The 24,091-nt window shown below is 34.3% G+C and overlaps 4 protein-coding genes across 4 annotated transcripts in view; 2 read left to right on the top strand and 2 right to left on the bottom strand.

Moving 5' to 3' along the window:
* Nucleotides 1-1,323: 1,323 nt before the first annotated feature.
* Nucleotides 1,324-2,037, bottom strand: LOC139504434 (tigger transposable element-derived protein 6-like). The gene has a single exon (XM_071294519.1). The coding sequence runs from the start codon at nucleotides 2,035-2,037 to the stop codon at nucleotides 1,324-1,326; it is 714 nt and encodes a 237-aa protein (XP_071150620.1).
* Nucleotides 2,038-3,346: 1,309 nt separating this feature from the next.
* LOC139502861 (fibronectin type 3 and ankyrin repeat domains protein 1-like) overlaps nucleotides 3,347-24,091 on the top strand; it is a 406,467-nt gene continuing 385,722 nt past the window's right edge. The window contains exons 1-4 of the mRNA XM_071292489.1: nucleotides 3,347-3,432; nucleotides 5,326-5,477; nucleotides 7,081-7,104; nucleotides 16,190-16,276. Coding sequence (XP_071148590.1) covers nucleotides 7,087-7,104; nucleotides 16,190-16,276 — 105 coding nt within the window. The 5' untranslated portion in view covers nucleotides 3,347-3,432; nucleotides 5,326-5,477; nucleotides 7,081-7,086. The remainder of the gene's footprint in view (nucleotides 3,433-5,325; nucleotides 5,478-7,080; nucleotides 7,105-16,189; nucleotides 16,277-24,091) is intronic.
* On the top strand, nucleotides 17,121-19,615 carry LOC139502860 (uncharacterized). Its single transcript, XM_071292487.1, has 3 exons — nucleotides 17,121-17,804; nucleotides 18,718-18,916; nucleotides 19,372-19,615. Exons 1-3 carry the CDS (start codon nucleotides 17,741-17,743, stop codon nucleotides 19,586-19,588), a joined length of 480 nt encoding a protein of 159 aa, XP_071148588.1. The 5' UTR covers nucleotides 17,121-17,740; the 3' UTR covers nucleotides 19,589-19,615.
* Nucleotides 20,201-23,474, bottom strand: LOC139503293 (putative nuclease HARBI1). The gene is made up of 4 exons (XM_071293054.1): nucleotides 22,993-23,474; nucleotides 22,580-22,960; nucleotides 21,247-21,588; nucleotides 20,201-20,477 (listed from the first exon to the last, which is right to left on the bottom strand). The coding sequence occupies exons 1-4, from the start codon at nucleotides 23,269-23,271 to the stop codon at nucleotides 20,283-20,285; spliced, it is 1,197 nt and encodes a 398-aa protein (XP_071149155.1). The 5' UTR covers nucleotides 23,272-23,474; the 3' UTR covers nucleotides 20,201-20,282.

The raw sequence follows: 24,091 nt of genomic DNA, 5'->3' as shown, positions 1-24,091 counted from the left end.
CATGCTTTACATTTTGTTACACAAGGTATCCTATGCGTGTTATAACGTGTATGAATTAAACACAAAAGGGGGAAAGTGTGCAGTCCAATACGTATTATAACCTGTCTGAAATCAATTAACGGAAATAGTGTACATGGTTTAAATCTTTCAAATAAGGACGATATCTGGCATGAATCAAAATGAAAGATATCGATTTTTGCCTTTTATACCACTCTCATTCATTTAATTTTGTTACACAAGGTATCCTAAGCGTGTTATAACGTGTATGAATCAAACACAAAAGGGGGAAAGTGTGCAGTCCAATACGTATTATAACCTGTCTGAAATCAATTAACGGAAATAGTGTACATGGTTTTAATCTTTCAAATAAAAACGATATCTGGCATGAATCAAAATGAAAGATATCGACTGTTTTGGACCACTATCATGCTTTAAATTTTGTTACACAAGGTATCTTTTGCCTATTATAACTTATATGAATTTAAAAAAAGAGAGGAAAAGTGTGCAGTTTTCTTTATCTAATCAAATATTTGTTTCAGATAAAATTAATGTGGTCCTGATGATGCAATTGGAAAAGTCCTCCTACAACATTGTCTTAAAAGACTTATGTTATTTATGTAGGTAAGTGTTGTAATGATATTTTTCATGCTTCAATTGATAAGTTATATAAAAAATAATTTATGCTCTACCTCATAAGTACCTTGTGTTTTATGGAGAAACAACAAATACAAACTCAAAAGCTCAAAACTATTAAACGAGTGGAAAGCAACAAAAGTGTAAATTCAATCGTTAATTCTAAGTTTGATCTATATCGTGTCCATTCCCCTGTACATGGTGTAATACTTTTATATAAGGATGGAAACTAGCAAAACTCACAACAATATCGACATGGCGGTAGATGCTTTGTACTGCTCTCATGCTTTGATTTTTGTGATACTACACAAGTAGTCCAGTGCTTATTGTAACGAGTCTGAAATCAAACAAGGCGAATAGAGCACATGGTGTAAATCTTTTATATAAGAATGAAAATAAACTCATCATAGATACCGGGATTTCATTTTGTATTTACGCCAGACGCACGTTTCGTCAACGAGACTCATCACTGACGCTCGAATCCATACATATTTCAAAAGGCCAAGTAAAGTAAGAAGTTGAGGAGCTTTGAGATAAAAAAAATCAATAAATAAAAATGAAAAAATATCCACTTGGCGGTAATTGCCATCGAGGTAACACAAGGCGTCCAATGCTTATTACATTGAAACTTCTCAAAACCAACCGCCCTGGTAGGAACTTAAGTGTCAGATTGCTTAAATTCAATTCTTTTCAGTGGGAAGATGTGTTGTCCAGGAACATGTGTATGTGTCGGCGCTGCAATCTCATAGTTGTGTTGACGGTGCGTAACCAGTCAATGAAGGCATTAGTTGTCATCCAGGCTTTCTTGTTAGAGTAGTAGGTGACTGGTAGGTTTCCTTTGTTAACGTTCTTGAAACAGCATGGGTTGTTCGACTTTCCTATAACAAGTGGTTTCAACTTTCCACCAGTGGAGCTGCAGGCGAACATGACAGTGAGCCTCTCTTTTGCGTTTTTTCCACCTTTGCAAGATTGATTTTTTACTCCGAATGTTTTATCTGGTAAGGCCCAATTAAATAACCCTGTCTCATCACAGTTGAAGATGTCTGCTTGTGTGTAGCCTTTTGTGATGTCTGGTAACCTGGTGTGATATTCTTCTACCGTTGTTGTGTCTACGCTGGCACTCTCTCCATTTACTTTAAATGCGTGTACAAAGTAGCGGGACTTCCATCTATCTAATTTGCAGTTGGTGTTAAATCTTTGCTTTGAAGAATCGGCATTAAGCTGAAACTGTTGCAGATAAGTATCTTTCTTGCGTGGAATATCGCCGACTGTCGACTTGCCTACTTTATACTTTTCGGCAAGCTCTGTCTGTAATGGCTTAGGTACTGAGTCATGATCTTTTATCAATTTCCCTTTATCACTAAGTGATAACTCTACAAGTTGACGTTTCACTGGACGAGACATTTTTGATGAATTATTGCAGTAACTACCCCTTTTATTTTATTAAAAGCGTGTATCATTAGTATAAATTAAACATCAATAAATTATCCCGACAATATCTATTTACGATTCATTTTGAAAGATCAAAGTGATTAATTTCTGTTGTACTTTGCGTAAAAATTATTTTTTTCAAATGATCAAATAAAGTAGCCAAGCTAAAACATTTAATAAAAAAAAATAATTATCATCATTGATTAGCGTGGGTGAAGATCATAATCTCTCAAGCGATAATTAATTAGGTCATTGAATTGACATTGACAGGTAAACACTACTCAGTGGCCATGCAGGTGTCCTAATTGACATTGACAGGTAAACACTACTCAGTGGCCATGCAGGTGTCCTAATTGACATTGACAGGTAAACACTACTCAGTGGCCATGCAGGTGTCCTAATTGACATTGACAGGTAAACACTACTCAGTGGCCATGCAGGTGTTCTAATTGACATTGACAGGTAAACACTACTCAGTGGCCATGCAGGTGTCCTAATTGACATTGACAGGTAAACACTACTCAGTGGCCATGCAGGTGTCCTAATTGACATTGACAGGTAAACACTACTCAGTGGCCATGCAGGTGTCCTAATTGACATTGACAGGTAAACACTACTCATAGGCCATGCAGGTGTCCTAATTGACATTGACAGGTAAACACTACTCAGTGGCCATGCAGGTGTCCTAATTGACATTGACAGGTAAACACTACTCATAGGCCATGCAGGTGTCCTAATTGACAATGACAGGTAAACACTACTCAGTGGCCATGCAGGTGTCCTAATTGACATTGACAGGTAAACACTACTCAGTGGCCATGCAGGTGTCCTAATTGACATTGACAGGTAAACACTACTCAGTGGCCATGCAGGTGTCCTAATTGACATTGACAGGTAAACACTACTCAGTGGCCATGCAGGTGTCCTAATTGACCGGATTAACTTGGTTGTTTATATAACATTGTTTTATATGGACTAATGATTACAAATGACAAGGCCGGTTTTTTGAGGTGATATTTTATTGATTTTGATAACACAAATACACAAATATCGGCCGGTATCCGGTTTAAAGGGGTGGCCGGTTTTATAAGGTTACCTGACCGTTTCTTTACATACACGCCGGCCGAGACTTGTTGGTTTGGCCGGTACGAAGGGAGAACCGGTATTAAGAGGGACCGGTTTAGAGAAGTTTCACTGTATATAAAACAACATGTGTCTGAATTCAAACAAGGGAATGAGATTACCCTTCAATTTTGATTTTTTCATTCAATCAAATATTTGTTTCAGATTAAACTAATTCAGGCCCGTTAGTGTCACTGGAAAAGACCCCCTATCATCCTGTACGTGTGATGTGCTTCATTGAAATAGGTAAGAGCTTGAATTATATGTTATATATGATTTTCTTATCCCAGGAAAATATTAAGCTGTATTTAGCACAATGTTTTGGAATTTTGGGTCATCAATGCTCATTAATTTTGTACTTGTTTGGCTTTATTACTATTTTGATCTGAGCGTCACTGGTAAGTCTTAAGAAGACGAAACGCTCGTATGGAGTATTAAATTATAATCTTGGTATCTTTGACAACTATATATACTTGAATAAATATGTTAAATAAGTACTAATAGATTGCTACACTCTCTGCTCAGAGCTGACTGGTATTTTCTTATAATTTAATTTTGGATGTAACACGTCTTCTGATTGGCTGACATTATTTTGTTATGAGCCCATAGACACAATTTAGTCATGTGACCGTAACGTCATCAACGTTTTTTCATGGTTTTCTACGGTTTAAAATGGAATTTAGAATTAAATTATAAGAAATAAGAAAAAAAATGTGGTGCACACTGTTAAATAACCGCTACGCGCGTTATTCAGTGTGCACCACATTTTTTATGTTATTTCTTCATAGACAGAAAAAATATTACAGTCATTCCATAATTAATTGATTTCATCATGTTAATGCCATAGGAAAAACCATCTTACCATTCTGTAAAACTGTTTCCCACTGTCATTAAAATAATTCCTTCATTGATTGATGTTAGTTTGTAATAAAATGCTATAAACCTCTGTGAATAAGTTTGATAAGAATTAATGGATGGCCGCTCAGGGTTCTCCACGAAGGAACATTTAACTAAGGAGGATGTTTCACCTGGGCACAACATGAAATGGCTTGAACTTTGTGGAAAAGCAACTAATAACAATTATGTAATCTCAATATGTCCCAATAAGGGTTTGAATAATCTGAATTTTTACATTAAGTTTACTTCTTTTACTCTCATGTAAGACATTAGGTGCGAAATATCCCTTCTTACAATTTTAGCTCACTTGGCCATAAAGGTAGGTCTGCGTGTTTGCTGTATATCATTTGGCTTCCTTCTTTTATCAAGATTGTCTCCTCTAAAACTACCGGGAAAAGTTTAACCAAGCATCAACAATGGTGTATCGTGTTTTAAAATTATGACCCCGTCTGCTAACAAACATGCCAACAAATGTTTAATATAGAACATAAGGTAAAATACAATGTTTTCTATTTCAAGAAAACCCCTATAGATCGGGAAACTCTGTCAGAGGCAAAAAATGTAGAAATGATTAGATCTACATAAAGTTTTTTAAATCAAAAGCATTCGACTTTTTGTAGAGGTTTAACATGTTAAATATAGGTTATAAATAACGAATTTTTTATTTTATTTTTCATTCTGGAGTAGATTTCTGAATGAAAATACTGGTTAATAACGGGGTGATGTACGGATGCTGGAGGGGTAGGGTCAAACAGCGGGGAGTGCGGGCGGTTGTGGTGGCAGCTGCCAAACAGTGTCTATGCATTAATTGAAAACGATTTGAGGATTATTTCAAGTTACATATGTTGTTTCCTGTGACTGAATGAAAGTCAAGTTCGATTTCATGAATTAAGCTTTTATCGTTGTTGAGTTGTAAATCTTGAAAAAGCGAATAGTTATACTTAGATTTATTTTAGCCTTTCCATATCTGAATATGTATTTGTTTTACTTGGTCCTTTTTGGGGTCCAGATTTGTAAATATCATTTTCGGGCAGAAAAATCCGGTTTGCTGTCAATCTGACAGTTTTTTTTTTTTTGCCCATTTATCTCGAAAATTGTAATAATTAGAAATTCGAAACTGCAAAAAATATTCAGCAAGACAAGATTTTCATTAGAGTCCTGATTGAAGTTTATGCCTTACATACATTTATAAGGTTTGTTTATGTCTACATTTGTTTTTTATATTATCAACTTATTTTTCAGATTGCGGAAGATTATACATGTTTCACTGGAAAGGAAAAGTTGTTGGAACTTAAAAAGTGTACATTCCTGTTACCAAGATACTGTTTTTAGGAACTAAGTAAACTTATAATATGCAGGCGACTGAGTGAAACTTTGCTCCTTTTTCCTTCAAGGTAAAATTATATTACCCTCATGGTTAAACAGCTAGCATGCAAGGTCAATAAATGCAGTTATTAGTGCATACTCAGCTTAACATCGTGCTGTTGAAGCATACAGAAACTTGTCGTGATTTTGAGTCAAGTACGATCAATGAAAATATAATCGCAGAATAAGGGCAGGATTGTGGTTCCAGGAATCGAAACATATTCATCATTTATATAAAGTCTTGCTATGTCTATATCACTACCTTAATAGTATTCAATGCATATGTACATTTTGGTTATATATGTTGTATTTGCTATGTTGATTCTTTGTTGAAATGTTTTATTTATGTTTGAGGAACGTATCAACTTCTTAATTGCCATATCCTTACAAGATAGCTTCTGTAATCTTTTTCTATTTGCCTTCTAAAATTATTGATGTTTATTTCTTTTTTTCTGTTGGTGAATAGACATACGCGGTCTCACAAGCCTGATGAGTATAATTATGAATAATTTAATTTTGGATATAACGCGTCTCTTGATTGGCTGACGTTATTTTGTTATGAGCCCATAGACATAATTTAGTCATATGACCGTGACGTCATCAACGTTTTTCATGGTTTTCTATGGTTTAAAATGGATTTTAGAATTAAATTATAAGAAATGACTGTAATATTTTTTCTGTCTATTCGAAATAACATAAAAAATGTGGTGCATACTGTTAAATAACCTGCTACGCGCGTTATTCAGTGTGCACCACATTTTTTTATGTTATTTCTTCATAGACAGAAAAAAATATTACAGTCATTCCTTAAATAGAAAAACTAACCGTGAACCTATTTAGCCTCGGCAATGTAACTATAAATGAAAAAAAAACAAACATCAGCACACTATGGCCTAAAGAATTTCAATTTAAAAAAAAAGATGTAGAATGAGTGCCATTGAGACAACTGTCTATCTACGTCCGAATATGTATAATGTACAATGTAAACCATTATAGGTTAAAGTGCGGCCTTCAAAGTGGATCCTTGACTCACACCGAACAACACGCTATAAAGTCCTCAAAATGACTGGTGTAAAACAACTCAAACACGAAAACCAACAGTTTCATATATATTAAAAACGGGAAACGAGAAACAATTATGAGCCAACCCAACAAACGACAACCACTTAACAACAGGCTCCTGACAGGTGTATGGGTATAAACGTTGTGAACACAGTGAACATGAAGGGTCAAATCTAGACTGGTTGTTAAAAAAGAACAACGAAATACTGAACTCTGTCTTTGGACCTAATTAGAACAGTTATTCAGGGTTTATATTTCCTATTTTGTGTAAACACGGGTTCCAATGTAGCATTGCCTTTATGAAAAAAAGTTGCAATACTAAACTCATTTTGACCTTATTATTTTCATGGTAAATATAATATAAATGCTAACCAAAGTCAGTGGTTCATAGAAAGTTGAATTGGTGATCTAAAACAGTAATTTAAGAAAACTCAAAACCACAATGCCTCTGACAGGGCCATCCTAACCTTGATTTACATAAGTAAATAAAAACAACAAAGTCTTTGTCTAAAAATATTCACCTAACCATGATCTCATGACTCCTGAATATATTTTTATTTCTATTTGCAGGACATCATGGAAAGATTGAATGAGGTAAGAATTTTCTCCTGAGAAGTACGATTTGCATATTTTTCTGTGTGTGTAACATTTTTACGTTGTGTTTCCGTTGTGTCGTTTGTTTTCTCCTATATTTGAGTGTGAATTCACATTACGTTAAGACATGTCACGGTACTTTTCTATCCTAAATTCATGTATTTGGTTTTGATGTTATATTGGTTATTCTCATCGGATTTTGTCTAATGCTTAGTCCGTTGCTGTGTGTGTGTGTATTACATTTTAATTTGTGTCGTTGTTCTCCTCTAATATTTAATGCGTTTTCCTCAGTTTTAGTTTGTTACTCCGATTTTGTTTTTTGTCCATGGATTTATGAGCTTTGAACAGCGGTATACTACTGTTGCCTTTATTTACTGATGTCTTTTCTGCACGAAAAGAAATATGTATGTGGTATTTTGGCATAAAAACTAGAGGAATATAAAACTAGAGGAATAATATAAAACTAGAGGAATATAAAACTAGAGGAAGATATAAATGTGTGAAATTTCATTCTGTGAAATACTATTATCAGAAACACTACACAATTAATGTATATGTTTCTGTTGCCAAAGGAAAATATTTGATCACATACAGTAATTTCATTCTGTCTTGGTAGTCATTGTACTTGATATACACCATCGGTGGCGATTGTGTTAACCATGTATTAGTTTATGATTATATCTTGTTTATGGTGAGACATTAGTTGTAGGTCAATGATAGTTGCAAAGAATGAACATGTTGAAAATTTAATCGTCAAAAACGGTATACAGATGTATCATATGTCATTCAATTAAAAAATATATGTACTTTAAAATTAATTTGGTTGTCAAAACTAAATATGAGGCAGTTTTTCAGAAATCGAGATCAAAGGTCAACTACCATTTTCCATACATAATTGCAATCGATATTAAAGATATCAACTGAAATACCTTATCGCATATATTTTTTAGCAAAACAGCATGGATTCTGGTTTTTACTCAATTTTTCATCCAAAATATAAAAAAATAATCCTAAAATGATAAAATTAACGGTAACAATTTTCTTGCACCAGATGCGCAATTTGACAATACATGTCTCTTCAGTGATGCTCGTGGCCAAAATTTTTGAAATCCAAAGCTTATATAAAAGATGAAGAGCTATAATCCAAAAGGTCCAAAAAATATAGACAAATCCGTGGAAGGAATCCGAGCTTTGCATGAAGGAGATACATTCATTAATTTATAATAATTTCTATCATTTTGTAAACTGTATAGATAAAGTGAAACATTTTTTTGAAAGGGGGTAATTTTTATCTTAAATTTTTTTTTTTTTGAAACAATCATTATTACAAGCACCCAAACCATAAACAGTCAGGGGCATTACTCAAACAAGTAACTTTTAAAATTACATATATTAGTAATGTTGAAAACGAGGCTATTTTAAAAATTACTTAATATATAAATAACTTTTCTAAATATTATTTTTATAGGTGACCAATTATAAAAATTTTACTAGACATCTGGTTATTTTTCCCCTGATATATAAAATATAATCCTTCTGAAACACTAATTGCTTTTCTGACGCACTTATCTTTGATATCGACGCTTCTTGGTCAAAGATTGGTCTCTTGGGACTATTAAAATATCGTTTACCTTCAAAATCTTGAAGGTACACAGACATAAATAGATAGAAACTTATGAATTAATTAAGACTTGAAGTTATTTATAATTTATAACCCAAAACAATTACATATGTTCCTAAAATAAGTGTTATTACTAATTCGTTCAAAGATGTACAACATAACTTATTCAAGTAACATTTTTGTCATTATTTTTAAAGTAACCCGTTATGTCTATTCTCCTCTCAAATCTTACAAATTCTTAAATCTATGATAGACAATGATGTAAAAATTCATGAAAACTACATTTAGTCCCTGCTATTATTGAAAATTAAAATAACTCTATTGAGTATTTTATATTTTTTTAAAACACAAATTACCTTTATAAGTAATTTTAAAAAGTTACTTGTCTAAATAACGCCCCTTACTGATAAATGAATATAAAATACGAAAAAAACATGCCGTCTGCTTTAAGATAAATATCTTTTATAATCTAATATAAGTTAAACAATTAAGTTTTGTACACTAAGGATACGGTTGGTACACGCCAAATTGAAAATTATCTCTCTAAACACAGACTGATATGTGGCTTTAAATTTTTTTGTATGTTATACCATGCATTACAAGGAACACAAGTCAGCGCAGAACATATACACAATTGTAAAAAGTATTTTGGATTACTAAAACTGCATTTAACTGTGTGAACTCTTTAGATTTTTTAAAAAAGGTCTTAGTGATACAATATCAGAAATGCACATTCAATTTGCAAATCACACCAAAAGCCTTACTGGCAAATACAATTTAGTTCTAAAACCTCTTCTGTAAGGGCATGTTTATGAACTTTCTTGCATGATTCTGATCCTTGGCAGGAACATAAGTCGAAACATGCAAGGTTTTAATTGGTCGACACAAACGTACGACTTTTTACATTGTGATTTTCTCTTACATGAACACACGAGGTCATGAAGAAAATCTGCTAACACATGTTTTGTTTTTTGATTTTGCCATGTGATTATGGACTTTTCAAATTGATTTTCCTCTGAGTTCAGTATTTTTGTGATTTTACTTTCTGCTAACACATGTAGAAGTAGACAGGATGCAATGAATCTTTGAATGATTTACCTCCGTATTCCAATGATGAAGGCAGGGGTGGCTTTGCAAGACAGAAAGCATGCCAAATTTTGGTCTGAAATGAGACACGAAGGATATGCTGTCAAAGCGCCGCTTCAGAGGGTTGCAATCCGACCAGACTTGAATCCTTGCTTGTAGCAAGCTTAACACGCAGTTTGTTAATGTTCTGATGGTAGGATGCATAATTCTTTGGTTGGTTGTACAGTTTTGCCACAAACCATCTAGAGCATGATATGGCAGTCACTGTGTTGGAATCTCCTAAATTGTACAAATCACTGAAATGTAGTACTGCATCTTTCAACACTAAATACACTGACTTTTAACCAATTCCAAATAATGAAGATGTAGTGTCACACCCAGAGAGAATATGTAAGGCAGGAAGAACTCTACAAATGATTTCAGGGAGAGAAGAACACAGTTGGTGAATTGACAAAAAACTTTTATTATCTTTTATAGTACCAATATTTCCCATTTGGATCAAAAATTCACTCGTGTTGGTCATCTGCTTGAAAAAATGAATACAGAGAACAATGACTTCTGTATCAGATGATTTGGTAATGATCCTGCCTTTCTTTTTTATCTCTTTCAATCTTTTGTCTGCATGTAAAGCCTGAAGATCATGCGGGTGTCTGTCTCTTCCTGAGAACTGAATAATTTAGGACATTCAACGACTTCCTGGTCAGAAATAACTTTAGCAATTTCAGGATCTTCAAAGGAACCTGCTATATAATAAGTATGTCCAGGGAGCACTAATTGAGAATTGCTTTTAATGAACTTGACCAGGAAGTCACCAACCAATTCAATGAGAGCCTGCTTGTTTTCTTTAACAGAATGCTTTTTTTTCCAGTCGGGGACATTTCTTAGACTACCTTCAATTACTTGAAACAAATTTGCATGAGCAGTGACTTTGGTACGACGCTCTCTTTCAGTTGACTTAATGGAATGTTTTACATCATACCGATCAAAACCATCGGCTACTGTGTGTGCTTTTGTAAAACAACTTGCTAAAAAATTGCAGTAGGCAAGAGCAAGATCTCCAAAGGTTTTACGTTTCTTTGCATCCATGCACTGAACTATAGCCATACCGTCTCTAATGTAAGTTTTCAATGAAGGATCAATATCTGGCAAAGAAAGAACCGGCGAGACTTCTTTTTTAACAGTTTTACTAGATCTGATTTACAATATTTTCTCATTGTTCCATCTTCATGGAACAAAGAAACCGGGATAGGCCCAAGTGGAAGTGAGAGAATACTTTCAATAGTAACAGCATCTCTGCTGTTAGCCAAAACCAGAGCACGTCTAAAAACAATTTCTGGATTGATAAGGCCGGTTATAATTTGTCTGATTTAAACTTAAGGGTTGTCTTAACGTTCATATATTCAAATATTTTCAGTCTGGACTTGGTAATAGGACTATAGAAGCTTCCGGATTGGTCTAAAGAAAGCGCACCCTTAACAAATTTTCTGCACAGATTTTCTACGTCATCTACTGCAGAAAGCAAAGAATCCGTAAGGTGGCTCGGGCCTATTCGAAGTTTCTATCAGAAGTGCCGTATTTTTTGTAATTTTATTCTTTAGAGATAGTGAATCAAATTGGTCGAAAAAAAATAAGGGGTCACGGACCATTTAAGCTCAAATTTTACTTTTAAACAGGTATGTAAAAGGGACCATTTTTCAATGAAATGATATAGAAAATAGAGGTGTTGACATATTTTTATCAGAATATCAAAAAAACGTTCCATAACAATTGGTCCAAAACTGTAATATAAAAAGCTGTAATATAGCTTCAAAGAATGAGCCAACAAAAAACATAGGTCACCGATAAAAAAAAAATATTATGCCTTAAAACCCAAATTTTATCTGAACCCTCTTTAATCAATCGACCTCCTTCTGAAATGGGACGAATACCTCCTGGGATGTATCGATCGCAACTGATACGACTAATCTCATGGTTTGCAACACTGGTAACATATCTTCGTTATTCAGTAAATGTAACGCAAAACCCATGCGCGTTCAGAATTTCAATTAGGCCCAAACTCGTAGTAAACTTAAATTGCGAGACCAAGATGAAAAGGTATAAAGATACTGTGAATAGTTGCAACAATACATTCCGTTAAAGCCAAACTTTTCCTCACACTTTCCGTTTTGATATAAGAAGGAACAATTCAAGTGCTCAACGCCTTTTCGTCCATATTCCAACTAAGTAGCTGACCAAAGAAACGGGCGTTGATTGCACATAATTTTCGAATGATACCTCCGTTGAAGTTGGGTAGTGTTCTTAAACAATTCTTACCGTTTCAATGACTCTCTGAATTATACTTGCTACTGAATAAAGGAGTTGGTCATCCGTTTGTTCGCTATACAAACGTCTCGTTTGTATTTTATTTGACCATTTTAACTCATCTTTCAAATAACTGGCTGCCTTGATCGCATTCCCTAGTGTTATATTGCTACTCATTATCATGTTGGACTTACCCTGACCTTGTTGTGATTGAATGACAACAGAATTACCGTAATGGTTTTCCAAATATCGCTGCAGTTTCCTTGTTGGAAAGCTTGTAAGACTAATTTCTGGTAGGTATGAAACACACTTCACAATTAAAGAGGATAATAGAAATGCCTTTTTATTCCTTGATAAATCATCATTTATGCTAGAGATTAATTTGGGAAAAGCAGCAGCATTTATGGATTCACATTCTGAAGTTGAGTTACCAACGACCTCATTATATTTTTTTAAATACGTTAGATATTTTGTAACGCACTGGTTATGGTAAAAAGCTTGTTCTTTAAAATTGGCTTAACTAATTTTATGTAGCAAGTTTGAATCACTGTAATGGTTTGCAGCGTTTGTTATACGACTAACTCTTTCATCTGATTAAATTTTCAAAAATTGTTTGTCTTGCTTGTAGCTGTTCTTATTACAAAATCTACAAGCACTCTTATTGATAGAAGAAGACGTAGATCGAGTTAAGATACTCGTGACTGGACTGCCTGTACTGTCCGCTACTTCATCATCTTGTCTCCTAGTAAACACCGCAATGTTGTGTTAACTTGTATAAGACTTGTAGCAACATTTATGATAAGCCATTTCCCTCTCTCAAATTGCACATTTTTCTAAGATTAAACTTGGTTTCACCCGCTTTTCAGAACTATGGTCAAGTTTCAACGGACTTCCCAGTTGTGCCAACTTTTGGGGTTAGGCTAGACCTCAATTTCTAAAAGTAACCAACTAAATAATTTATTTTTCTCTTAAAACCTAGTTAATACAACCTCAAAATAGAACAAACAACAAAATGTCTAAGAACCCAAAAATTTTGAACAAATACAAGTAATAGCAAGTGATAATTGCTATATAGTAATCGAAAATATGGTGCGCTCAAAGTTCAAAACCAATAAGGTTTATAACATCAGATCAGCCGTTAATAGTTATCAAAGGTACCAGGATTATAATTTAGTATGCCAGACGCGCGTTTCGTCTACATAAGACTCATCAGTGACGCTCATATCAAAATATTTATATAGCCAAACAAGTACATAGTTGAAGAGCATAGAGGATCTAAAATTCCAAAAAGTTGTGCCAAATACGGCTAAGGTAATCTATGCCTGGGATAAAAAAAATCCTTAGTTTTTTGTAAACAGGAAATTTATAAAAATGACCACATTATTGATATTCTTGTCAACACCGAAGTGTTGACTACTGGGCTGGTGATACCCTCGGGGACGAAACGTCCACCAGCAGTGGCATCGACCAAGTGGTGTAAATAGTTATCAAAGGTACCAGGATTATAATTTAAAAATTTAAAGCAATTTGAAAATTTTTATGTTTGTAGTGTTACCATGGCCATGGTCGTCATTTTGAAAATTCCAAAGATGAATGGCAAGTCTTCGCATGCCAAGTTACAATTCCCAAAGTTTGATTCATTTTGGAAGACTTTCCGATTTTTCACGTTCTTTCTGTTTCCATGACAACGACAGTCATCGTGAATAAAACATACAATCTTTGCATTTGTATAGGAAAGTTTACTGTTTCCCTAAAACGTTGAAAATATGTAAAAACAGTTAATTCTCCACCTAACTTCAACAATCTTAAGCTAACTTCAACAATCTTTAGCTAACTTGAAAAATCTTAAGCTAACTTCAACAATCTTAAGCTAACTTCAACAATCTTAAGCTTGATTTGACTTCTGCAAGTTGCTAGAGTGATACACCACAGAAAAGGCAACCTGTCAAAGATTTATCCATAGTCAAAAGTCGCTAATATGAAAATAGTGATTGGATTAGACTAAGATTATCCATTAGTTTTAGGTCAATGATGTAAATGCTGTACAGTTATACTGGTTAAAGAAAGTTTTATTTATGTTATGAACCAGAATACACAGAAGAGGTGTGCCTACATTGGCAGAATTTATATAACCGATTACAGAAATATATTTGGTATGCAAACATATTTGCATTGACAAGCGTCACTTCAATGGGGATTTTATAGTCCCACCCCTTGGTTCATTGAGCTTGAGAACTTGTACATACTTTACAAGTAAATGTTTGAATTAAAATTTAATAGATATAGTCAAATCGCTGTAGTCATTATCATTAAGTATAACAAGTCCTGTACATTCATAAGGGAGGAACGAAAGATACCAAAGGGACAGTCAACCTCATCAATAAAAAACAAACTGACAACGCCCTGGCTAAAACTGAAAAAGACAAACAAACAGCAGCACACATGACACAACATAGAAAACTAAAAAATAAACAACAAGAACCCCACCAAAAAAACTAGGGATGATCTCAGGTGCCCAGGAAGGGTAGCAGATCCTGCTCTACATGTGGCACCCGTCGTGTTGCTTATGTGATAACAAATCCGGTAAATAGTCTAATTCGGTAGGTCACATTCATGAAAGGGAAGGGGATTGTAGTTACGACGTAATGAACATATCCGATATCATTTGTGAAACGGTTATTCCTTGACGGTCAACCAACTCGTGATAGCGTCCGTAAAATTTACGAAGGGATGATTTCAACTTCACCATTTGGAACTATAACACTACAATATGGAACATTAGCATAATGTATGCACATTTGTGAGTTAAATTGTTATGCAGTGCATATCTATTCGTCTTCACAGTCAAAAAAACATATAGATACTTGATGAATATTTTTGTTGTCCTGTTTAAAACCTAAAACTCAACTGTAACAGCTGAATGTTCTTTTTAGTGACCGCAGCATAGCTTAAGATACAAGAATACATCAATAAAACTATTAAATGCTTAACACTAGTATTTTTATGGGGCCTTCTATAGCTTGCTGTTCGGTGTCAGCCAAGACTCCGTGTTAAAGACCGTACGTTGACCTATAATGACTTGGATGGAGAGTTGTCTCATTGGCACTCATACCATATCTTCTTATATCTATTAACAATAGTTCATACCTATTTGTTTCTGCACATATTTTGTTTCAACACTTCTAGTCCTATATGAGCCAGATTATGTAAGATATATAGTGAGAGATACTATTATTGTGACAAAATTTCGAAATTGACCATTTAGTTGAAACATTTTTATTTATTGTGGATTGGGAAACAAGTACATGCAACTCATGTTAATCCCTTTCAATTTTGCGGGTGCGAGTCCTGCCTTGTAGCGGTATTAGCTTTCTCTTTGTTGAAATCTACAATGGTGATTTTACATGCAAGAGATGTGACTGTCTCATAACACGTTTCAGCCATTTATCGTCCTCTTCCGACGGGCTATCCTCGTTTCTCAAGACCACACTCGCAAATTTTGTCAAGGGGGAACCGAAAATTCAGTGCCTGAACATTTCTCCCCGGAGCAGGGATCGAACCATTGAACCAGGAACTTTTATGTTAGTAATCTGATGCACTTACCACTTTACCACGGCTTACCTTAATTGATCATTTGCAGCAAAAAAAAATGGAATTTTTATAGATAAACTGGCATACAGTAAGACGTGAACTTGAGACAGAGGAGAGATTAGATACTTTATATAATATTTACTGTTGCTATGATTAACTAAACTTTTGATTTCCAGTATACTTTTTTCAATTTGTTATCAAAATAGTTAAATACTGGTTACAGACATTCCATGTCAGAAAACATGCACATAAGGCTAGATGGCAATAATTAAAGTCTTGTTTTCAAATTCATTCTTTTGAAATTGAAACAGGGATTGGGGTATACAAAGTACTGTAAAAGAAAAATTAGAGTATATACAGTCTCACATTTTTAGTTTGGAAAAAACAGTAGTATATTCCATTCTAGGATATCATTTTTAACAAAACTTCATAGTAAAAGTGGTATATTATCAAGACGGTAATGACAAGGTTTTGATTTACTTACAGCAACTACGTAATGCTGCCTACAATGGAAGATTGGGTGATTTGAAAAGATGCATACAACAAGGGGCAGATTTGGAATACAGAGATAGTGTGAGTAAAATAACATTAACTGTATCTTGGAAGATAGTATCAAACACTTTAAATTGCAACTCACTAAAAATGTTGATCATTTCTGACAAACAAATTAAAGTTATTTGAATGTTAAATAAATTTTTCAAAAAATATTCGAGATCTTGTTTGATAATTTACGTTTGAATTTCTCGAAAAATACTATTGTTTAAATGAGACGTTAACTAATTTAAATACTGGTTACCTTAAGTGTGACTAGGGAATAGAACTATTGTAACTTGGTTTTTCTTCCAACAAGCAGTTGAAACCTTGTGAAAGTACGTACTCACACTAGTAGCCAGATTTAAATTTGAAACGGAAATTTTGGTCCGATCAAGTCTCAATCGACTTAATCGTCTTAATTTACCGCTAGGGAAAAACGTTAAGGCTTTTAAGACGCTATGTAGATATGTCGTGTCAAGTTCGTTCAGGCATGTCAAGGAAGGCTCTAGCGTTAAATTAAGTCTCTTAAGACTGTTTTGGACGAATTCAGACCAATCAGAAAAAGGTAACGTTCACAACTTTCAGATCGGATTAATATGCGTTTAGTGTGTAAGAATAATATTAGGAGTAACGCCTCTTCATGTGGATGACACATCCTAATTAAAAAAAAAATTAAATGCTAGACATGCTAAAATAAATAAGTATTTTATTTTGAATAATTAAGCATTAAATAATTGGTTGACTTTCTATTTCTGTTGGCCTGTTTTGAAGAGATTAGGGAATTAATATATATTCATAAACTTTTGTTAATTTGTTTTGTTGAGAAAATAAATTACTTACCAATATTAACTGTTTCTGATTTGATTTGCTTTTTTAATTTTCTGGGGTCTGTTGTTCAACTTGTCGTTATTTTAACGATTGATTAAATTTAACGAGTCATTAAATCTTTTAACCAGTCGTTACATAACGAGTCGTTTATTTTCTGTTGTTCAACAATATTTAACGTGTCGATTAAATAATCAATGAATTAAAATTTAATCAACTGATTAATCAATGCGTTAAAATTTAATCAACTGATTAATCAAGTGATTAAATAAAACCAACCCATCATGCATTGTTCTGGAGCATCCTGTCTGTACAACAATGGCTGAATCTACTGAACAAAACCCAAGTAAACTTAAAAGACTGAAGAAGACCAACTTCACTGTGGCAGAGGAAGACCTGATCCAGCAACTAGTAGAGAAACACTCTAGTGTAATTAATGGAAAACTTACTAATACAGTGACCAACCAGTTGAAGAAGAAGGTATGGGATGACATAGCCATAAAAGTCAATTCTCTTGGAGTTGCCATCCGTACAGCCACAGAAGTTAGGAACAAGTGAAGGAATACCACAAGAGTGGCCAAGGCTGTGTACACAACTCACAGGAGTGAGTTGTTCAAAACTGGGGGAGGACCAGCTCCAAAACAACCTAGCTCTGCAGTAGAAAAAGTTATCCATCTTATGAAGGACACCACCAGCTTCAGGGGGATTCAGGGTGGACTTGAAACTGAATCATTCCAGACAAGTAAGTAAATATTTTTTTAACACTTTGAAATAAATCCCCAAATGTGTTTTCCCCTTAATTAGAACTTCTCAAGGCTACCCTTCTTATTGAACTTTGTAAAAAGTAACTTGATCAGTTTCACTTAACATGTTTTTATTTATCATATAAAAACAAACATTTTTTGGCTAAATTTTGTTTTGAAGGTTCTTTTTATTGTTATTGTTAATTTTCAATGAAATTAACACAAATATTTGTATCCTTTTTAATACCGGGATACATAGTTTCCTTTCTTAAATTTTGGTAAAAGTTTCGTCTGCTCCGCCGTCACAACAAGTAGGGGAATTCCCAACTGATATCACGTGACTGATAACAATTTATTTTAACCAATATTTTCGATCATTAAATGATTGCCAACGTGTTTCTTGTTGGTTTGAAGGTTTTCCACTTGATATACTATTGAAAGATTGCATTTGCTTAAACTGATAACAGTTTTAAAGTATTATTTTCAACATTAGTTCACAAGTGGCTGCAGGTGCCCGCCAAGTCGTCTTTAAACTGGTATCTGTTGATTGATTAAAGGGAACCGCAATAGCTAATTTCGACCGAAAACCAGTCATGATTTATAATATTAAAACAGATACGGACTGGTTGTCATAAATCCGGAATAAAGTTGATCAACTTGTTGTTGCAGACTGAACCTAGACAGGAACACATATTAGTTTATAGCTGAGACCCTTGATAATCTGAAAAGGGTTGAAATAGGGTCTTAATTAGTCTTGTGCAATATTTTTATCTTGAAATTTAAAGTAATTGTATCTGAATTTAATTGAATGATGATAGTATGCCTTTTCAATTGCCCCCCCCCCCCTTTTAGAATTAATAAAATATACCCAAACACAGTATCAACGAATAATTTTGTTCTCATTTATTACAGATCAACCATCTATCAATGCCACTTTGCCGGAAGAAGATGCCAGCCAGGATTTGTATGAATCTGCAGCATCTCTGATAAGGGACAGTCCATCCCCCTCCAGTCCACCAAGTCCGTCTCTGCTTTCAGGATATGACCCCATCCTGACACAAACAGTCGTTCCACATATTCAAGAACAAACAGATAGGACAGATAAGCAGAAGTAAGTTGTAAATGTAAAAAAAGAAGATGTGGTATAATTGCCAATGAGACAGCTCCCCACAAGAGACCAGAAATTAACAACTGAAGGTCACCGTAAGCCACCTTCAACAAAAACGATTTTTAGTTCATAAGTAGAATGAATATTTTCCCGAAATTTTAGATTTAAAAAAAATTATTTGTCTACCGTACTATGGGGATGTATACAAGAACTCTTTGAAAATGTGTTGTGGAAACAGGTTCCGCTAGATTATTTGGTCAATACTTCAAGTTTTCTTTTTTTACATTTTCATATATTTTTCTGACAGTTTCCCCCACCTATTCACACATTTCAAGCCGGAAAACGTGACATATTCTGACTGGTTATTTGATGGAACTATGACGTTGAATCGATCAATAAAAAGAGATGTAAAATTAATCGATCTTTTACAGAATTCATTATGTTTTTATTATTTGTAGGACAGTGAGAACACCTTTGAAAAAGGTAACAGTGCAGGATATTCACGACATGCAGTATCGTGCACTGCAAGGTAAACTAGAAATCCAAGAGAAGCAGAAAGTGCATATGGACTTGGAGAGGAACAAACTGGAACTACAAATTGAGCTGTTGCAGAAGTTAGTGGGTGGCAATTCTGAACCAGTTACACTCTCTCAGGCACTTGCCTCTATGTATTAAATGTATTAAATTCATTGTTATATTGTTGATTTGTATTTCAGAAATTACTATGAGGCCAACACATTCATTTAATTTTGTGTGCACACTCCTATGTAAAAGAAAATAGACCAGTAATTACAATTTAGCCACATATTGCACCTCCATCATTCAAAAAATAATAGATAGATAGATAGATCTTTATTCTCATTAACTAAATAACATAGTTACAGAGATGATAATATATACAATACAACATATTTTGCATGTGTGAAATATACATAAATAAATGTAGTTTAACCAGGAGGACAGACTTTCACTGATATAAAGTTTACATGATACATGAATCAAAAAATTTTAAATGACCTTGCTTGGCTATACAGTCCTTGCACTGTCGGCCATGGCTTGTGCCTTTTTTGGGCATTTAAATAATAATTTTTTTTCCATATGGTAATTGATATAATCAATTGGCAATCATACCACATATTCTTATTCTTGTACTGAAAAACAGTTTCCTGGCTACTGGGTTTTTGATTTCATAGGCGACTAACTGCTCACCATTTACTATACCAGTATTGAAGTCGCGAAAATGCACACTTCCTCTCTCAACACATTGTCAAACTGATCATACAAAGATTTGTTACTATTTTCAAATTTCCTCATTTTTTTAATGAAAGACAATTTATGAAAATATGGAAAAATAAAAACATGCAATTTATTAGGCAAAAAAAGTGGTAGCAAAATGGTCCCGTATGCCTTTTCCGTCCTGTGGACCATTATAGGGTGGCATCTGAGGTTGATTGTCAATCAATTGTTCTTCTGCAACTTCACGTTCATTCCTCATGATGGCAATATTGTGCAGAATACCACAAGCAATGATGATTCTGCAAGCTTTATCAGGTTTCATTCGGATCTGGAATACAATTTAAAAACGTTTATTTTAAAGTGGGACAGAATTACTATTTGTATGTAGCATGAATTAACATTGCTCATGAATAAGTAAATTTATTACAAAAACACTATAATTTAATTTAAAAAAGGACCAAATCAGACATAAAGCTGAACAAACTGTCCAACTGATGATGTACTGTAGCATTCACGATTTAATAAAGTTACAGTAATGACTAACTTGGAGCAGTTACCCCCAACAGGACTACATGAAGTAACCGAACTAACATTACCAATTTTCCAACTGGATCCCTGTTATCCGTATAATTTTAGGGTTTTGATCTGTGTGATAAATTGTCGATCATTGTGTTCTTGTCCTAGATTGATATTTAACTGAGGTCAGTTTTATCAGCCCTTTAATATACAACTGATTTTTCATTTTTTTATTTTCGGGTTTTATTACGTAATAAAAATAAGGAGATTTGGAGTGATTGTTAATTTTATAACTTAAATGTATGTATCCTGCAAAGTTAAAATGAAGTGGATGTAAGCAATTATAGGCAACCAAACTGTGGTTAGCAAAAAAAAACGTACAGTAGCTATAACCAAAAGACAGAGAAGGGGACCATTATGAAGACCTTAACTGAAAAGAGAAATCGAAAAATGTACTAATGAGAGATTTAGTAGACAGCAGTCTCACAAGAAAAAAAACCTGACTTTTAAAATATAAGGGCATACACCATGTCAAATATTCATATTACTACTATATTTATTTGTAAAGAATTGAATTGTACCTCTGATCCTAGAATGTGAAAACGCTTCTTCCATATTCCAAATGTCCTTTCTATTGTTGACCTTGTTGAGCAATGTCTTCTGTTAAACCTTGCTTGACCTCTACCAGCAGCTGGTTGTCTGTATGGTGTCAGCAAAAACTGTCTGCAGGGATAGCCACTGTCTCCTAACAATACACCTTGTCCAATTCCTCGATATCCATTCTCAAGATGTTGTCCTATGGCTGAGGTTCTGAAAACGTGAGAATCATGTGCTGATCCTGGCCACCTAGCACTGATGTTGGTGAATCTACCTTTAAACAAAAATATGATAATTAAAAAAGTGGAAAAAAGTAGTTCCATAATTCATTTGTCAAGGCAAACAGCGAGTCAGTGATTGTGAATAAGTTAAAGTATGGTGACCCAAAGCTGTTTATTTCTGTGTCATTTAATCTCTTGTGGAGATATGTCCCATTAGCAATCATTACCACATCTTCTTTTATGTGCATGCATGTAGTTTGTTCATTATAGTTCGAGTCATTAAAATATTAGCCGAATTTGCAATGTGATGAAAGCAAAATATGTATAGTATAAACAATTCAGATAAACAATACATCGAGGATCGAAGTAATATGCTCCTTTAACATTTAAAAAAAATATATCGAACAATGACTGGCTTATTTTTAAAGGACTGGTCACTATTTCCCAACCGAAAAGAATGGGTAGGCGAACTTGATATTTGGATGACAGATTGGACACTTATTTTTTTGTTTTGTGGTTTTCAGTTTTGTATGTTGTTTTTTTTTGTATGTTTTTTTTTTTTTTTTTGGGGGGGGGGGCTTCTCACAGAAACATTTTGAGGTAGATCTAGAATTTCTTCAAACTACATGGGGCACACTATTTGTTGACGTTTCACAAGTTTATAAGCCTGACTGTGACAAATTCTAACTAAAGCAGATAAGGGGTGGGTGGGCAAATCTTTATAACTATTTTGATCAATAAATTTATGTTCATAAACTCTTAGCAGTTCATTCGATTCAGCATATTTAAAAGTGAAACGGTAAAAACTGAGACAAATTATGTGTATATCAGGGGCGGATGCAGGAATTTTTTAAAAGGGGGGTGCTAACCCAGGGCACCCAGGGCAAAGGGGGGTGCAAAACATATGTCCCGATACAAATGCATTGATCGGCAAAAATAAAGGGGGGGGTGCGCACCCCCGAACCCCCCCCCCCTGGATCCGCCACTGTATATATCATGTATATCATGTATATGTCTCTGGTAAAAAGCAACTCATGATCGAGTCTACGAATCCAATAGAAAGTATATGTCAAGATTGAGTTGTCTTTCTTTATCCATCGATTTTCATATAAGCTGAAAACCAGTTCAACAGAAAACCAGCCATGTATATATGGTCAAGGACGAATGAAGATGTCAAGAAAAAGGACGCACACAAAGCATGTTGTAAACATAAAATAGGTATAATACAGTGTTTTAAATTACCTTCATGGTCACAAATGGCTTGTACGTTCATGCTATGGAACCCCTTTCGGTTAACAAATGCTGGTTCATCAATGCTAGGCCCAGTAATCCGTATGTGAGTCCCGTCAATGCATCCAACCACGTTTGGAAAACCAGCCTTTTCATAAAAACCAGCCCTTATCATATTCTTCCTCTGATTATCTGGCCACGATATGAAGTCATCCTTCATGGCAACTAATGAATCTGTCACACGGTCAATCACTGCACCCGAGACACAGTTCACTTGTCAAATCCCATCGTGTCCCCAACTACTTGCAAGTGTGATCCACTTCCATAAAACCTCAAGGCAATCATAACCTGTTGTTCCACTGAAAGGGCTGTCTCCTTGTTTGTCCCACGCTCCAGATCCCCTCTCATTAAATCTGACAGGCACCCAATGGTCTCTCTGCCAAATCTATATCTCTGCCTTAGCTCCTCATCAGAAAATTCCCTTTCTAGAGGGTCAAAACCGCGAAAATGTCGCTCTCTTCTTACAACAGGTGGTTGAAACAAAACATTGACAGCCATCTTAGATTGAGGTTAATCAACTGATTAAAATTTAATCATCCTCAATGATGTCGATTAAATATAACGACACTTTGACAATTTTAAACGACTCGTTAAATTTAACGACAAGTTGAACAACATGATAATGGACTGATTAAATTTAACGCAGTGATTAGTAAAATTTAACGACTCGTTTAATTTAACGACAAGTTGAACAACAGACCCCTGGTGTTCATTTGTGTATTTATCTACTTATTCTTCGAAAAGAAGTAATTGCAAATTAAAAAGTTTAACGTAACATTAACAAAAGAGTGACAACAACACTTTATAAATTTTATCCGTCTATATCATGTTTCTGGATTTAACTTCATCAGGAACGATCAACGCAAAATACAAATATTGTATATGTCAGATAATTTATATCGTTATCCTCATAAAGGCCGCATCAGGGAACCATGTCTCCGTATGCACTTATCTTCTGAAACTGCTCTTAGACCGTAAAGGGGAGTGTTAAAACTATAAATAACATACCATTGAAAAGAGAAGGATCTCGATGGGGTTTTACAAAAAAGAGAATGATTGGCTATAAATATGAAAATATATATATATAAACACAAGAGAAAATGGAACAAAAAATACAGAATAGAGAGAAAAAAAAAGGTGCTTGAATATAAAGAAATAATTATATTACACAAACAGTATTACGAATAGAAACGGTTAAAACATTAAAGAATACAGAAACGGAGGACACCCTCCAGATCCTTATAGAACTTTTCGTTAAAACAATATCACAAATTTTAAGTTCAGTATCGAATACATATTCTGTTTGTAAACGCGATAA

This window comes from Mytilus edulis, chromosome 14 (assembly GCF_963676685.1).
Source record: "Mytilus edulis chromosome 14, xbMytEdul2.2, whole genome shotgun sequence".
NCBI classification, from domain to species: Eukaryota; Metazoa; Mollusca; class Bivalvia; order Mytilida; family Mytilidae; genus Mytilus; species Mytilus edulis.
Note: the sequence above shows the minus strand (reverse complement) of the source record. Positions and strands in the feature narration are given on the sequence as shown.